Source organism: Ylistrum balloti, unplaced genomic scaffold, assembly GCF_031769215.1.
Source record: "Ylistrum balloti isolate Yb309-2 unplaced genomic scaffold, AGI_CSIRO_Ybal_v1 Utg371212, whole genome shotgun sequence".
Lineage (NCBI taxonomy): Eukaryota > Metazoa > Mollusca > Bivalvia > Pectinida > Pectinidae > Ylistrum > Ylistrum balloti.
This window is the reverse complement of record NW_026782658.1, coordinates 115,019-134,181: the sequence shown is the minus strand read 5'-3', so window position 1 is coordinate 134,181 and position 19,163 is coordinate 115,019. Positions and strand designations below refer to the sequence as shown.

The following is a 19,163-nucleotide window of genomic DNA, read 5'->3' as shown; positions in this document are numbered from 1 at the left end:
TTGATAATTAAGATAAAATCTCGTATTTAAATATTTGTTCATATCTTTAAAATAGATATTTAAGCAAATTCAAAAGTATTTCTTCGCAGTAATGCACGCGCTAAAATACTAATTATTTCCGTCACTGCCGAATACAGCAAAATATATGTGATAGGTATATTCTGGCAATGGCTGAGGAGTTTCAAAATATATTTGTATATATATATACATATCTAACTTATAAAGCTATTTTGCATCGGTTAAATATTAAAAAGATAAATTCAGCACGGTGGTTCCCTAACGTTTTCAGTCCAGCGGCCATATTAAGGCGATTTATTATTATTTTTTAATGTTTTTTGTGATACGCAACAGTACATGACTTTCGCTCTTGTCATCCAACACATACCAAAAGAAGCATACCAAATTAAATGAGCTGCGAAATTTCTTGGATAAATATTACTCTACCGAAACAAGAAGTATTGATCGGGTTAGATTCACACCCATCTATTAATGAATGAGAACTGAAACAACGCTAGGAACCAGCTAACGTGCGATTGGTAATTAAACATAACCCATGTCACCAAAATATGATAAAGATAGCAAAGAGCACAGTTCCAATTCTACATGTACGTAAAAGCCAAAAGATGCAAGATTTAGTTCAAACTTCAGAAAATCTGTAGAGCAAACGACAGTTAACGAGTCTGAAGGAAATTTTAACAAAAGCAAAGTTTGATAACTTTAAACAAAACATTTTCGCAGTATCAAGAATTTTTTCAGATGGATCAAGACCTGGGACCTCTCGTCCTGGATGTGAACGAACCGTGATTTTACACGTGTTACTGGTATAGAGCTTCGAACTCGAAGAGCTTCCTCTAAATAAATAGAAATAGCAAAAAAGCTATAATAACCAAATAAATAAACAAATAAAATAATAAAATTTGAGACACCTGTTACTGTCAAAGCATAGACCACAAAAGATTGAAATGAATAACGATCTGATTAAAATTCACAACTGGGCAGAAAAGTTGTAAATCAAATTTAATCCCTTGAAAACTGAAGCTTTACTTATTTCAAACATTGATGAGCATGCCATTGATATCCAATTTAATAACGCGAGTGTTGACTTTGTTGGTTAACATCAGCATCCAGGAGTAATTTCAGATGAGAATTGTAAATAGGGTAGACACATAGAAAATATAAGTAACACTGCATCTTAATAGGTTAGTATTCGACAATAACAACAAGTGTTGCTCAAAATTACTTATCAGGCTAGGGTAGAAAAACTAGGGTTGCATTATATTCCAAATGTACGAATTTAAGTTTAAATGTTCAAACCATGTTAAATTTATTTGATACGTATGCAAGCAATATTCTCTATTACGCATCTGCAGTTTAAGAAATGTAATGTTATTGAAAAGGTACATCTGGATTTCTGTAAGAGATTTTTAGGAGAAAAACGCCGAACTTGTACTGTAGTTGAAGATATCAAAATCTAAAAATTATATTTTACAAACAACCTATCAGGAGTTGAATTGAATGGTTAGAAATGTTAACGCTAACTGTGATATCTGGGTTTCTTTTGTAAAACCGAAAGTATTCAGGCTTGGCCTTGGTAATCTTTGGATTAATCAGAGTAATAGTGATGTAAAATTGACTGAATTGAGTGATTTGTTTTAATCAAGCTAAGCATTGTCTCCATAGTCCTATCAATGTCTCAATGCATTTATTTATTTTTGTTGATTGTTGTGTTTTTACAATTTTATTCGAGAAAATTTATATCTAAAAAGTCGAGAGGTTTATACATAAAGTAGCATATGGCGTCACACTGTTTAACAGTGAAGACTGGAAGATAGAGAAACATTCATCTCCGAGATTGTGTATGTATTTTACAGTGAATTCTACAGAGGATGAATAACATTTCTTACTAAAAATTCCTTTTACAAAACTTTAAGAAGTAGATGTTTAAAAGTGTGATTGGCATAACATTTAAAATTAGGTCAAATGATGAATAGTTTTTGATAAACTATATCTTGTATATTTACTACAGATCCTAGCACTGTATGCCATGTCTCTACGTTATTGTATATATAATTATACTTACTATAGATCCTGGCACCGTATGTCATGTCTCTACGTTATTGTATATATAATTATACTTACTACAGATCCTACCACTGTACGTCATGATTACGTTATTGTATATTTAATTGTACTTACTACAGATCCTACCACTGTATGTCATGATTACGTTATTGTATATCTAATTGTACTTACTACAGATCCTACCACTGTATGTCATGTCTCTACGTTATTGTATATATAATTATACTTACTATAGATCCTACCACTGTATGTCATGTCTCTACGTTATTGTATATATAATTATACTTACTATAGATCCTACCACTGTATGTCATGTCTCTACGTTATTGTATATCTAATTATACTTACTACAGATCCTAGCACTGTATGTCATGTCTCTACGTTATTGTATATCTAATTATACTTACTACAGATCCTAGCACTGTATGTCATGTCTCTACATTATTGTATATTAACTTCTACTTGTTTTACTAATGAGCTTAAAAGTAAAAAGGTTAAAAAAAAGAACTTGGAACTGTTTTTTTTAAAAGAGAATAAGTACTTAAAATAATATTTCCTTTCTGACGGTATTAGATTTTACATGATCCATTATCGAGGCGAAAAGAGACGCCCATTATATGTTATAAATATAACGTATGTATAATGAGTATATGAATACTTAGAATGGTCACATTATGCATGCTTGAAAATACAAACTTAATATATATATATGGCTTAGCTTAAACATATTAGATTTTACATGATTTATTGTCTAGACGAAATAGACGCCCATTTAATGTTTATATATATAATGTATATATAATAAGTAAATGTAACACTTAGACTGCTGACGTTATGAATGTATATAGATATAAACTTAAGATTTATAGATATGGCTTAGTTAAGAAATATACATAGATGCTCTCTTATACATTTAGAAAATAAATAAACCCTTTCTCACGCTTATTTAAAAGTCATTTCTGAATTTATATCAACCACGACAGAACCGCACAACATGCGCAAATTTCGTCCAGTTTTCTTACCTTCCGCACATTGTGCATACATCTTATTGTTGCTCACCTCGTGTGACGTCGTACTATCCAACAACTGTATATATATGTGTGTGTGTGTGTGTGTGTGACAGCAAATATCTTACTTAACAAATTTATTTTGTATAAAAAGAAAAATGTGAAATCAGATATGTCCAAATTCTGTGTGTGCAGAATCAACAAATGCTATACAAATAGAACACATATCAAGTCATATGTAGGACAAAATCATGTGATCTCACGCGGAACGAATTATATATATCACATGACGAATTCATGCAAGTAGGGTTATAGAAAATAGAAGGTTAGTAATGAACAGATTCTCCAAACTCTCGCAAGCTACAAAATCCAAACCGTTTCCTCCGATCTGGAGCGAAAGAAGACTAGTTAGTGCAGGACATATGACGACCATACAGAAACATGTTGTTAATACAATTAAGCCCTGATCAAATCAAGATTAGTCTATGAATCTACAAGGCTATCGTTTAAATGTTTGATGCAACGATGACCTACAACAAGAAATGAGACTTCGTAACACATTGCAAAGAAATTCTACAAATCTTATTGCACAAAGCAGTCAAAATATGAAAGTAGACAGAACGATTTAGAAGATCAAATATCGACGAAGCGGAATCTGCTACGTCATTCGCTTTTATAGTGCTCTTTAGTAACGAAAAACTGTTTTGTTGTGGTCGCAACAGGTTACATAAACTCGTGGGCACTATACATGGTATTTTATTCTCATTGTATGTATAAAGTAAGGAAATCTATCATGGCTATTGTTTATATGCAAAGTTTAAAGATATAAAAAAATCAAATATAAATTTTCGATAAAACTAGGACAAAAAATTCGATATAGAGAGACATTTGAAATAGAGAATAACATTAGGTGTTTCATGATGGTAAATGTCTTCTGTTTCGTTGACAACACACGCCATGTAAATCTTGATCAATCCAAATGAGTGTGTACTGTGTAATTATATATAATTTGTACATTTCATCTGTTAGAATACTTGATAGGCTCATGATCATATCATTTATTTAAAAATGAAACACAACGTAACTGCTTGAAGTAAGTACTCGAAGTAAGTACACAAAGTAAGTGCTCGAAGTAAGTACACAAAGTAAGTGCTCGAAGTAGGTACACAAAGTAAGTGCTCGAAGTAAGTACACAAAGTAAGTGCTCGAAGTAAGTACACAAAGTAAGTGCTCGAAGTAAGTACACAAAGTAAGTGCTCGAAGTAGGTACACAAAGTAAGTGCTCGAAGTAGGTACACAAAGTAAGTGCTCGAAGTAGGTACACAAAGTAAGTAAGTTCACAAAGTAAGTGCTCGAAGTAAGTTCACAAAGTAAATGCTCGAAGTAGGTACACAAAGTAAGTGCTCGAAGTAAGTTCACAAAGTAAGTGCTCGAAGTAGGTACACAAAGTAAGTGCTCGAAGTAGGTACACAAAGTAAGTACACAAAGTAAGGGCTCGAAGTAAGTACACAAATAAAGTACACAAAGTAAGGGCTCGAAGTAAGTACATGAAGTAAGCACACAAAGTAAGTACACAAAGTAAGGGCTCGAAGTAAGTACACAAAGTAAGTGCTCGAAGTAAGTACACAAAGTAAGTGCTCGAAGTAAGTACACAAAGTAAGTGCTCGAAGTAGGTACACGAAGTAAGTACACAAAGTAAGTACACAAAGTAAGGGCTCGAAGTAAGTACACAAAGTAGATACACAAAGTAAGGGCTCGAAGTAAGTACACAAAGTAAGTACACGAAATAAGTACACGAAGTAAGTACTCGAAGTAAGTACACAAAGTAAGTACACAAAGTAAGGGCTCGAAGTAAGTACACAAAGTAAGTACACAAAGTACACAAAGTAAGTGCTCGAAGTAAGTAAACAAAGTAAGTACACAAAGTAAGTGTTAGAAGTAAGTTCACAAAGTAAGTACACGAAATAAGTACACAAAGTAAGTGCTCGAAGTAAGTACACAAAGTAAGTACACAAAGTAAGTGCTCGAAGTAAGTACACAAAGTAAGTGCTCGAAGTAAGTAAACAAAGTAAGGGCTCGAAGTAAGTACACGAAGTAAGTACACGAAATAAGTACACAAAGTAAGTGCTCGAAGTAAGTACACAAAGTAAGTACACAAAGTAAGGGCTCGAAGTAGGTACACAAAGTAAGTACACAAAGTAAGAAAAACATAATGTTTGGAATGTATAGCAATTGAGCTAGATTTTGGCTAGTTTATACTAACTCCTCACTCAAGGAAAGTAATGACGAAATACTTGTATATGTGATCTCGTTATTCTCAATGATATCATGAAGATTATTGTCATTTTGTGGCAGTTAAGGAAATAATGTGCTGACCATGTACCATTTTGTTATTCCAGGACGAAATATCAACGATTTAAATCTTTACAGTGTTTACAGTTAAATCCGATAAAATTGCAATGTCGGACTATTATGGAATGTAAATATGATTATTATCAAACAAAAATGGATAGAATATGAAATTCTGGAGACTCAATACCAATGTAGTAAAAACCCATGCTACTTTGGCAGCGAGATTTGTATGCTGTGAACATTTCATTCATTTTTTCTATCTTAATTTCCTAAGCTCTGGTTTAATTCATTACTGAAGATATATTCACAGGAAAATGAATGTTTCTGCCAAACGGTTTACTAGATGTGAAAGAAAAAGCAAAATTGTGCATGTTTGAAAACAACAAATGACATAAAAAGCTTTTTTTCGGGGTATTTGTTTGTTTAAGAATATAGTAGACATAGTAATGGTGACGAAATGATATCATAAGTTACATAGAGGAGGTCTAGAGCATGAGAGGAAAGCCCATTAGGGGAAATAAATGAATAAATATAAAATCCCTCTTCTCATTCGAGAAGAAGATATTTTGACCAAATAAAACCATTCCTGAGAGAAGGAGTAGGACAAAATTTGTAACGGAGGTTCTTGGCTGTCCAGCGCCTATGGGGCGATGCCCTAGAAGAGATTTATAGTAAACGCTTATAATGTTTTCTTTGTGGAAATTGGAGTTTGTCCAGATTCAGTTGAAAGTGTCCTTAGATAAAGGGGCTTATGTATAAACAGTGAGATGGACCCACTATTTCATGTTTCTAAGTAAATTTTAAAAATCTAAATAAAATGCCTATTTTCAAGGTTACCTTACAACTTCGCTGATCTCTAAATGCCAACAAATTAGCTTAAAAATGACCCGACCAGAAGTAAAAAACACAATAAGCAAATTTTGAGAAGCTGAAGACGTTGTAAAAACGTTTTATTTTGTGTGGTTATTATATGAGAGAAGGGAAGTTTAGGAACTGAGGCACATTAAGTGTGTGATTAAACTCTTCTGGTATTTCAAACGTAAATTAACACTAAAGTGTCAAACATGGATGTACAAGTGAAAGGGTTTTGACTATTCTATAGAAATCGGCCAGGGTACAAAATACATAAAGATAGGATTCCAGATTTTTATTACACATTGTCAAGCTTGGTCTGGGAATTTGGAGAAGGGTGATAACTCTTGTCAGACTGTCTTGAACTCTTTTATTTGAGGAGGAGGAATTGTATTTGAGTTGGAAATTTGAATACAGAGCACGTGGACCAAATCAAGAGTTTAATTATTCTGTTAATTTTATATAATTCTGAGCTAAATTCCCCTAAACTCTAATCCTAAGCTGGTGTCGTAAGTTTTTAAGTATGTGAGATGCTTGCTAACTGTTTAATATAAACAAATGTGTGTAATTTAACAATTCTTGTTTCGCTGGGGCTAATTGTCTTTTCACGTAAATCGAGGATTAACACTGCGTTACCACGTGCCGATTTTACAACACTTACATTTTACACCATCAATTGCACACATTGTTTTCGGAATCATCCCACCTTAAGATTTTAGACGTTTTATCAGAAAGACCCTCAAAAACAAGCCAAAAACCTACAATGGACATCAACGAGGGTTTGAGAAATTTGTTATTAAGTTGAACGAGTACACTTGGCCCTTCGTACTGATCTACATATGCACAGTCACGTGGCAGGATTTCAACATTTTGCTATTTCAAACTACATGATGGCCTTCACCCCAAACACAGTCTCGTGATTGTGTGGCAGGATAAATTTTTGTCTGTTTCATAAACTTATCCATAAATAGGAGGAAGATCAATGGATAAAACAGGTGGGAGAATAACACGGATAAAACAGGTGGGAGAATAACACGGATAAAACAGGTGGGAGAATAACACGGATAAAACAGGTGGGAGAACAACACGGATAAAACAGGTGGGAGAACAACACGGATAAAACAGGTGGGAGAACAACACGGATAAAACAGGTGGGAGAATAACACAGACAAAAAGGTGGAAGAACAGCAGAGGGAATATAGGAGGAAGATCAAAGAAGGTAAAACTGGTGGGTTTACAACACAGGAAAAACAGGTGGGAGAATAACACGGATAAAACAGGTGGGAGAATAACACGGATAAAACAGGTGGGAGAATAACACGGATAAAACAGGTGGGAGAATAACACGGATAAAACAGGTGGGAGAATAACACGGATAAATCAGGTGGGAGAATAACACAGGCAAAAAGGTGGAAGAACAGCAGAGGGAATATAGGAGGAAGATCAAAGAAGGTAAAACAGGTGGGTTAACAACACATGAAAAACAGGTGAGAGAACAATGGATAAAACAGGTGGGAGAATAACACGGATAAAACACGTGGGAGAACAATGGATAAAACAGGTGGGAGAATAACACGGATAAAACAGGTGGGAGAACACAAATAAAACAGGTGGGAGAACACAGGTAAAACAGGTGGGAGAACACAGGTAAAACAGGTGGGAGAACACAGGTAAAACAGGTGGGAGAACACAGGTAAAACAGGTGGGAGAACACAGACAAAAGAGGTGGGAGAACACAAATAAAACAGAACAGATGGGAGAACACAAATAAAACAGGTGGGAGAACACAGGTAAAACAGGTGGGAGAACAACACAGATAAAACAGGTGGGATTACAACACATTCAAAACAGGTGGGAGAACACAGGTAAAACAGGTAGGAAAACACAGGTAAAACAGGTGGGAGAATATAGGTTAAACTGGTGGGATTACAGGTAAAACAGGTAGGAGAACACAGGTAAAACAGGTAGAAGAACTCGGGTAGAACAGGTAGGAGAACACAGGTAAAACAGGTGGGAGAATACATGTTAAACTGGTGGGAGAACACAGGTAAAACAGGTGGGAGAACAACACAGATAAAACAGGTGGGATTACAACACATTCAAAACAGGTGGGAGAACAACACAGATAAAACAGGTAGGAGAACACAGGTAAAACAGGTGGGAGAACACAGGTAAAACAGGTGGGAGAATAAAGGTTAAACTGGTTTAAGACTACAGGTAAAACAGATTGGAGAACACGGGTAAAACAAGGAACAGACTATAACTACTGTCACAACATCACTGCATTCTTTTTTTTACGAAATTAGAACACACCGGAAAAATCTACCTCTGTTTCGGTTGTATCTACTTTCCTTTGTTATGTTGAAAAGCTGATGGGCAGGGAAAAAAGTGTGAATCTGAAAATCAAAGTACTGAAATTTCTGCATTTGTCTGCTTCTTTGTGTAGTGGCACACGTTAACATTGACATATTAGTATGCGGAATCTGGTTGGTCTTATGACTATGGGTTTATTATTTATTAACATCGGCCTCATTGGTGTTTATGAAGCATATCTGTAAGCCTTACGATCATATGACCACGTATTCGTCATAGTAAGGATAGTCTCGCTCAATTACCAAAATGTATAGTGAAAGATCATAACTCTGTGACAAAGTATATTTGCCTGCTTACCTGGTTTGTGCATACGTTTGTGTGACGGGGACTATAAAATTAAAGTACTGGAATTACTGAAAACACAAACGACACTCAGATTTTGTTTTTGGTGTGAATGCTGGATATTATGTGAATGATAAAAAGTGTTTAAACGTCAATTAAAACAGAAAAAAGTTACAAAGATGGAATTGAAATTATGTACATGAATGATTTCTTTAATATAGAGAAAGTATAATGTGTTTCATTCCTTGGTCATAGTCTCGATACAACACTAGGATCCTTGACATAGCAACCCTTTAGGTTGCCTTTTCTTCGTCATGCGTCTTTCATTAACCTTTTCATATTTTAGAATTCTCAAGAACCACTGAGCCGATTCAAACCAAACATTGTCACTAGCATCAATATCCGAAGGTACAAAAAAAACAAAATTTGTATGCTCAATCCTTTTGGAATTACGGCACGAGACAAATACAATGAAAATATGTTTTTTTAATTAAAATTTCCTGCGAGACAAATTATTTCTTTATCAAGTACCTAATATGGTTGTGACGTCAAAGAGTAACCCGAGCAAAATAGCCAAATTTATCTTCCAAAGATGGAAGATTTCTGGACGAAGCCAAAACACGGAAACAGCAATAAAATGCCAATTCATTCGAATACCATCAACGTTTTGTATAGGCATACGTTTTCTTGAAAATTTTAGGAAGTGCAGTGTAATGCAAAGATTCAGTTTGCTAAGTTGTAATATCACCTGGTCAAAGGTCATCAAAACGTTTCTCTAAAATCTTCAACTTTTTGTATAGGCCACAAATAACAGTCTAGAAAATGATGTGAACATTGTAGTTTCAAAGTCACGTGATCAAAGATCATCGACACTTAGAAGTAATAGAATGTATATTCAGGCAATTTGAATCATGCTTTATCACACAAAACACCACATCCTTGACCAACACCTTTGAGTACCACATGCTGGTAATGTATGGGCATTCCAGTTTTAGGTTTTTACGAGACCCGAATACCCCGAGAAAAATACCTGAAGACGTTGGGATTTAAAATCTGCCATTTGTTATTTTGATATAATAAAAAAATCACGGAAAGATCTCGTTTTGCCACCGAACAGTCTTTGTTTATTATTTTCGTCTAATAATCATATAACTGACTCATTGCTTTAAATTGTTTTTTCCTTATGTTTTCTTCAGCATCCAAGTATCATACATTTGTTGTGTTCTTTTGCCTATAATGATGAACTCCGCATTGTATGCACATGTTTATTCGCCTTCATCTAGACTGACTTCTATACAAAGTACAAAGCATCTAATCTAACTACAATGCAATTACAATGTCCACAATGCAGGGCCTAACCATATGAGTGTAACCCTGGTAAAATACTAGCCGCAATGTACCAGTAAGACGGGGTCCCGGGTTCGACTCCTTGCGGAGGCATTGAGACGAAAACTGACCTCTGTTACACGATATTGAGACAGCCAGTGATTTTATGGTTATGGTCAACGCCAATCCAATTAACTGTTAGTCTGGTAACACTACAACCTTTACTTTACAATGAAAGATGAACATTTAATTTGATAGAGGTTGTCGTGTCAGACAAAAAATAAGAATACTTTGAAAAGTAATTATTTCTTGTTTTGACGCCTGTACCGGAAAATGTAGTGAGACAACATATTTATTTATTTTTTTTATTTTGATCTACTTTTTAAAGTCAAATCTTTCAAAATTCCACCAGCAAAAATTTATTGCTGGATATTTTTTTTCTTAGAGGAATAAATCTTCAACTAAAACGTCCTACTTATCAGCTTGCCTACTTTCGTTTTCCACTTTTTCCTCTTGACCTACTTAGCAAAGAAGATTACCTGGAATTCGCACTATGGATATATTTATGTACAAGCTAGTGATATATGTCAATGCATGCCAGCTAGGGTCATCATAATGTTTAGATTATCACTGGTGTATGCCGATATCGTTATCTTTGTTTACAAACATTGGTCCTATGTTCGGGAAGTGCGCATGCGCATTGTACGTAAACACATCGTGATGGCCGATTCGGGAGCAGAGGATGCACCGTTGCTTGTTCCACGGGTAGAAGTCGTAACTCCCAACCCTGGACAAAGATCGGGACGACCTCGTTCCCGATGTAGCTTGAGTCTAACCGATAGTGATGTACAAAATTATATTGACGGGGGGCATGACGATAGCAGGTAATAGCCAGATGCTTGTGGACACGAATGTGTGTGTTCTTGTATATCCTTTGCTCATTAAAAGTTTCAGACCCACCACATAGTGATGAAACTGAAACATATCTACAGCTCAGACCTCAAATTCTCTCACATGAAACGACCCACATGTATATCGGACACGTGACTGCACTTCTGTTTCTGCTGACATCATTGGGTCAGAGAAGGTTAAATCGACTTACGTTTATCTAGAACTACACATGTATTAGATAAAACCATGATTTTGATTGAAATGACACGTTAATGGAATAAATAAATAAAAAAATAATGGTGCGAAAATGTTAAGGTGTGCACCTTTTCTAAAGGCTTAGATTCAAGTATATAGTCTAAATGTTTAGATTCAAGTATATAGTCTAAATGTTATGCAATTATGCTTTCAGCCTATTGTCAAAGTCTGGAAGTAACTCTTTATTACCAACCCATCTTTCTCATTGATGGAAATATTTCAACACATTATCAGTGACACCTGGTGACAGTCGTATGCTATAAACTATGCCACCATCTTTCATAACAGTGTCATGCATACATACTGTCACTATCAGACAATCAAGTTTTATACTAAAACTTAGCAAATTTGACAGACTGGGAAACATGAAAATATACAGATTGAGATTTGCGTCAATCTCAATTTAGTATTCCTCTGTGTGGTTTGCAGAGAATTTTCTAAGAGGGAACAATATGGCTTGCAGAATGCACAGAATGATGGGATCATTGAAATCAATTCTTGATTTGAGTTGTAAAGACTCTTCAGGAAGTATATTTTAGAACAAGCAATATAGTTAGGGACATCATAGATCGCGAAACACTGTTTCATATTGATATTTGTAAAATTGATTGAGAGTTAAATTTTCGTTGATTGCACAGTACATTGTGTTTAACACTGGAGGACAGTGTCTAAACTATATATCATTAAATACTAAATAGAATAAGTGACTTCAAAAAATATGTAGTTCATGTTATTATAATACATAAATATTCAAAGTTTCAATTTCATTTCTATGAAAAATGACAGAGTTACGATGATTTTACTTTGAGGAGAATGCCAGCTTGACATTGGTATATACATGTTACACAAATGTCATGGGTATACGTGATGTGTCTTTAGACACTCTTGACAAAAATACTCAAAAAAGTTAGCAACATTAAAAAAATGTATTCTAAATATGGTTATATTACATCCTTGAGTTTCATGTTGATATTTGTAAAATTGGTTGAGATATGGAGAGATAAATTTTCCTCAAGGAATATGTGTTATTAATATTCCCAGCAAACATGTTCGTTATGGACACCCGCAGCGAACATGTTTGCAGGAAATACTAATTTGGGCTACGTGCGATCATGCGTCTGTCTGTCTGAGGGCTTTTTGATGGGCTATACCTTCATAACTGTTCAAATCGACATCACAAAACTTGCTGTATATATTAAGTTAGCGCCTAGTCATGCCTTTTGCTATTGATTCCATTTCATTTTTCATATTTTTTCTGTTACTGTGGAAACATAGTCAAAAAACACAAAATTAGTGATAACTTTCCTTTCTTTGCTACAACTTCGAAACATTCCACTGAACTCCACAAAACTTTTTGTATATACTAGGTCAGTGCCCTAGTTGTGCCGTTTCTAAATGAAGGCATTTTATTATTTATCTTTTTTGTTACCATCATATTTTTCGATTTTTTGTGACTTCTTGTCTTACTCCAGATCTTACAGAGTGTTGCATATATTTGTTCATGGACAGAACCAAGCTCTATTAAAATATTGACAGTCAGACACACAGCTAGAATCTACATCAAGATCTAAACTCTTACTATAAGGTTGATATATAAGATGTTGAAGTTGAGGAGATTGAAGGCAATTTCATTGATAATTGACAAAAGAAGGTGTTACATTTGCACTATTGCTTAATTGAGTGAAGTCACAAATCATTATATATATATATATATATATCTATATATTTTGGTTCTATACAACACTCGGGTGTGGGGGATAATGCCACACTTTGCGACTTGTTGATTTAATAGGGAATGAAATAAATTGAAAGAAAGGATACATCCCATAATCATATGATTACTTTTCTCAGAGACATGTATATATAACACATTGGCATCTCTGGTTTGTAATCCATGTCACACATGTCCCTGTCAACATTGTGCGCGTGCCAGCTGACACACCACTGAGGCCCTGAATCTGTATTTCAAGTGATCTGCATATGCAAAGCATGTAGGCAAGTGTATTCGATCAAAGGACAATGGTCTTTCACTACACATTTTAATGAGATAATAGTGAGAAGACCATCCTTATAATGATGAATAAGTAATTATATGATTATAAAACTCACAGACATGCTTCATAAACACCAGTGAGGCCAATTTTTATAGATAATAAAAAATGTAGTCGTAATATCCAATGCAGGCTCTGCATACTAATATGTCAATGCTAACTTCTGTCATTATACAAGCAGACAAGCCACATGGCTTTTCCGTTGTGATATCCAGCGTGAAAGATAATATAATTAATACTGTTATTTCTTAATAGTCGAAAATCAAAGTGTTTCAAAAGACAGTCATATATAACTGACATAATTTTCTATGTTCCACACTGCATGACCAGTGTCTTTACCAATCGGTAATTAACCATCTTGCTAGTTGTTTTCAACATTCCGTCATGGTTTTGGATGATGTCAACTCCGATAGTTTGCATTTATATTTACAGTTATAACTTTATTTATTTTTGTTGCTCATAAATTTTTGCATTCCGGATAATCCCTAAAATCAATTAGGGCAGCCTCACAAAATCTTTGATCTTTCCAGGAAATAAAAAGGAAGCACACTCTCCACTTTTGAATTTTAATTTTTCAAGTGCATGTTTTTAGGGCATCAAAATAAACAGTTATAATCTGTTGTAAATTTTGTTCTCCTGGGTTCAATATCCAATACCTATGCAAGTGGTAATCTCTTGATTTAAAACTTTGAATTTTTTCCGTGAATTGTATATTTTGCACAAATTTCACTGATATGATGGAAAAGGTATTAAAAAATTTCAAATAGACCCTTCCGACTCAACTGTGGTATAGTAACTCGTGCATGTGTATAAACACATGTGGGTGGCAACAGTTCATTGACAATATAGAGAAGGTGATGAAAAGTTGTAACATGTACAGGGGTATGAATCAAGCAAATGTATGTGCGAAGGAATGAGGCATATCCTTCCTCAAATTTCCAAAAGGCAAGCACAAGAGAAGTATTTGGGGGAGATGTATCATTAGAAAAAGTTGGCAGCCCATCTTTATTTCATACATATGTTCAGCACACTTTATTTCTGGGTGGCATGCAGACAAAGAGATGGTGTTTACTATTCTCCATCAGTGTTCAGCTATAAAGAAAAAAAGGTGTTCTACAAAAGGAGAAGAGAACGTATCTTGAACAGGGATCTGACAAAGGTATAGTAAATTTCAATGTATCCAATTTGTCCAATTTCATTTTGTTTCAACTGCAGTAGGTGCATTCAGGAGGTGAAGGTTTGCCACATAAAAGACTTTGCATTTTGTATTTTTTCAGATGTACTAGAAGAACAAGGTCAGAATGTCAGAATCAAGGTAGCTATAGACAAAATAGTGGCCAACAGGCAGCTCAAAGGCGTACCTATTGGTTTTTTCTCCTGGTTAGCCTTAGTGTTAGGAAATATCCACAACGACACTAAAGTGTAAGTTCCACGGGTTTAATTATCAATATAAAGTTTGTGACTTGATAAATTATCAATAAAAGTAAACACCTAAACACAGAATCTCAAAAAAGGATTAGAATAAAGACACGGACTATATTAAGTCTTATCCAGGGATAAACTTACAATATATAATTTGATGATACTTGACAACACCAACAATGAAAACATCAATCAAACTCATTGGAAACTACACATTCACAATTTCATACATGGTATGTACAAAAGTACATGTACAACTCTGCCAAACAAAGAAATTGTTATAAATAGACACATTTTTAATTCAAGCACACTTAGCAAAATTGATGATTTAGGGAAAAAACATCATAAGACGAGTGGTTGTACTACATTGATAGTAGTAATTAGAATATATCCACTTCATTAATATGTGTTTGTATGACCTGTGACAAATGAACGTACACAAGTCATGTAAAGTATGAAGGTTTGAAATCTTTGATAGAGGACTATTGTTTACAATATTTTACCAATTCTGTTTTGAGATATACTGAATTTCATTATATTTTTCATTCTGACCAACCGTAGTTGCCATGCTGAAGTAAAGTACTACAACTACCATTACAGTGGAGGCCCATCTATCTAAATGTTTGTTGTATGTGTTCTAGACTTCCAAAGAAACTGTCCTCAGTCAGCAAGAAATGGAGACCCACATGCAGAGTCTGTCCTTACACCTACACACTGTCTATTGCTGTGTAGCAGACACTTCAGACATGGCAGATGACAGAATGAAATCACCAGATAACAATGAACAGCAGTGTGATGATACCGAGATGTACGATAGCAAAGGTATTGTAGAGATAGTGAAATAGTATACAATAAAAACTTATCAACATTTCAAAAGTTAAATTCACTGACATATAGTGTTACCTCACTTCATTTACATATAGAAAGTTTTCATTCATAAATGCAAATCAGCTTTTACAATTTACTCCAACTTAAATCCTAGAATATTTGATTATATCTTTTTTATTTACATATAAATCACTATTATGGATTTATTTCATTACATGCACATTGGCTGGAGCTTTTGTTTACCACTAGATGAATGCATAACAAAATTTCAATTATGTATGAAAAAAATATTGAAGTATTTAATAACTATAAAGAATAAACTAAAACCATTTCAACCCATTTAGGAAATAGACAACTGCTTTAGATAATGTGATAAATGATCAAGACGAGATCACCTGAGAAGGCTTGGTCAATGGCAGTTTCCGTTCGGGCAAATTTTTATTTAACTTTCCAATTATTCACCCACAGCTTTTAGTTGAAGTTGATATTTGCCTTTGTCAACTGCAGAAAATGCTACACATTAACTTACACAAGTCATATTATGAACAAGCGTCTTGATGCTGTTTGCAGGTTGATTAACATCTTCTGCATTCTTTTAATAGGTGTGCAATGTGAAGATGACCCTCGTCTTCGTGAAAACATCAAAGTCTAAAAAGAAGTTCAGCTTTTGAAAGCTGAAGTTTAACAGCTGCACTGTGGTGTTGATAAACTATAGGATGATAACAAGGCAAAATAATTTTACACAGGCTGCCATCATCTGCTGTCTTTCTATGGCTGTTTAGGTAAGGTTGATGATATAACACATTGTTATTCATTTTTTATCACATTATGGAATCAGATCATTACATTATAAGTATTTCTCATTTTCTTTACCCAAAAATTCAAAACTTACATGGTCATGGTGCATCAGATGTGACTCTTTCTGAGTCGACTCTTTAAAAAAAAGCTAATTGCTTCTTCAACTCACTTGTATGTTCAGTCATGTAGAACCATAGCATGGAGAAATTTCCATAGCCATCTAGCAATAAGCCCATATCTGGTTATGATCACACTCCTATATTGCTGTTCACATTTCCATGAAAAACACCTGCGATTTAATTGTCCACCCCCTGACATTGAGTAAGAAGTTATTGGTTGGCCAATGGTCTTTTACAGGAATATTTATACTGTTATTAATGTTGTGTGTTTGTTTTGTTTTAATATCATATTTGATATATGTAAAACAAATAAACACAAGAAGGTCTTGATTACCTTAAGAGAAAATCACATTTTATGCTGCATTGTATTTAGCATGGAATTAAGTTAAATATCTTTAGACACAAAGTGATTCTTTGAACTAAAAACTCTCAATCAAGACCTTAAATCAAAATTAATAATAGACTGGCTATAGATTCTCTGTGTATGTCTGTTTACAGTTATTTATCACCAAAAGCTGAGAGAATAAGGGAGGGAAACGGACATCAACAACAGACTGACAACGACCAATGAAAACATCCATTCCACTGATTGATCATATTCTAACAGTATTGATGAGACTCAAGGTTTGGACTGTTTCAGGTTCTAAAACCACATTTTCTGTATTATGTATAAAGAATTGAAGATGATTGATGTTTCCCATCTCAAGAACTTATGACACAAACAGCTACATCTGTATTTAAGCATTTTACAAATCTGTGTATCATATAATTATACTGAAATATTTATTCAGAGGTCTTCTAGTTTAATTAATCAAAATTTAACATTTCTAAATTATAAGCATCACAATACACTGAAGTTTTTAATAGGTAAAACCCTGTCTGGTGTTATATCCTTTGTGTCATATACAAAATGTTGCATGTCTATGTAGTAAAATGTGATGATATTTATTATTTGATTTTAAAATGTTTATAGATTCTCAAAGAATACCATGTGAGGGAAAAGGTTAAATCTTGCAATGAATTACATTGTGATTATTTATTTTACATTGTATGTGTATTGGTGAAGTGATGGAAATAAAAAGAAATGTTTCTTGTACACAGGAAATAAACAAACAAATGCAACAAGACATTACGACAGTTACTGTCTTAAACTTACATAAATTTCAATTTGTAACACCGTAGTCATCACTAGCTTTGTTGTTGATTCTCACACGTGTTACATGTTCTTCACAAGCCTGTACAAAACCAAAGTCAGTGAGCCTTAGATTTTATCAATCTGTCTGAAACGTATCTTCATAAAACTGTGGACAGAAAGGTAATTAGGAATCAGTTAACAAACTGAGAGAAGAAATTCTGAAGCTTATAGGCAGTATGTTGGATACAAAATCTAGAACTCTGAACTCAGATATTGTTATCCTCAGCACCAGTTCGAACAGCAAAGTCTGGCTAGTTACATGGCTTGCCAGTTATTGCCATTTCATTCTGTATCTGTGCATAATATTTATGGGGTATTTTTAAAGTTCTGGCCCTTCATCTTTAATTTGGTTGAAAATTAAATTAAATTTGATGAAATATTTTCAGTGTCTCCATATTGCATATTTTGATATCATTGACCCTGAATGGACATTTGATTTCCAATACTCCCTCTTGGCAGTCACTTCGTGTAGACAGGTCAATTCCCTCACAGCTAGCTCTTAATTATGCTGCAGATAGAAGGATATAGATATAAGCCTTTGCTCTGTTCCTGTACTGGTGAATCAAATTTCTCCATAACTGACAAATAATCTGTCCTGGCTTTCACCTCCATATCAACATCCATTGGACAGCAGGTGGCAAAGTGTTGTATCTGTAAATGTATACACTCATTGTTAATGTGAATTGGATAGAAAATGAAATATTATTTATGATACAATGAGATCAGCTGTTTACTTGGTTTGACAGATTGTTCCAATTTAGTGTTTTTTAAGTGATTCAGATCTTGCAACAATGTACAATGGAATCTAGATAAAAATACCCCTAAGTGAATAATGAATTTATCCAGATCTCAATTCATTGAATATAAACAGACTTGTCTCACAAGTTTTAACTGATTACCTGATCAATATACATATTGAAAATTCAGTGATACATACAGATATATTGGGGTTATAACCATTGTCATAGCCCAGTCAGTAGAACATTGGCCTACATAACCTCGGGTGAAAGCCCAAGGGTTGTGGTTAATGACACTTTCTACCCATGGTGGTATGTGATTATCATGATGCTGAGGAAATGCAACAATTTGTGCTTACATTGTTGTCTCCTTTAAAAAGGCATCCGGATGGCATGTGACTGACCTTCCATATGCTGTTCACTGTGGTAGTTATCAGTTACCTCAAAATCACCCTGGCTGTTCACAAGGTGATAAACCCAGTTTACAAAAGGAATATGCTCAGACAGTACTGCATGACTTTCCTAATATATTTTGATTTACCTTTTCACAGATGATCAATTGAGTAATTATTTTATAAAGAACTTGGATTACT

At 34.2% G+C, this 19,163-nt stretch overlaps 1 protein-coding gene across 1 annotated transcript in view; it reads left to right on the top strand.

Moving 5' to 3' along the window:
- Positions 1-10,994: 10,994 nt before the first annotated feature.
- LOC132561481 (proton-coupled zinc antiporter SLC30A2-like) overlaps positions 10,995-19,163 on the top strand; it is a 30,133-nt gene continuing 21,964 nt past the window's right edge. Inside the window, exon 1 of the mRNA XM_060226189.1 lies at positions 10,995-11,158. Within this exon, the coding sequence (XP_060082172.1) occupies positions 10,995-11,158 (164 nt within the window). The remainder of the gene's footprint in view (positions 11,159-19,163) is intronic.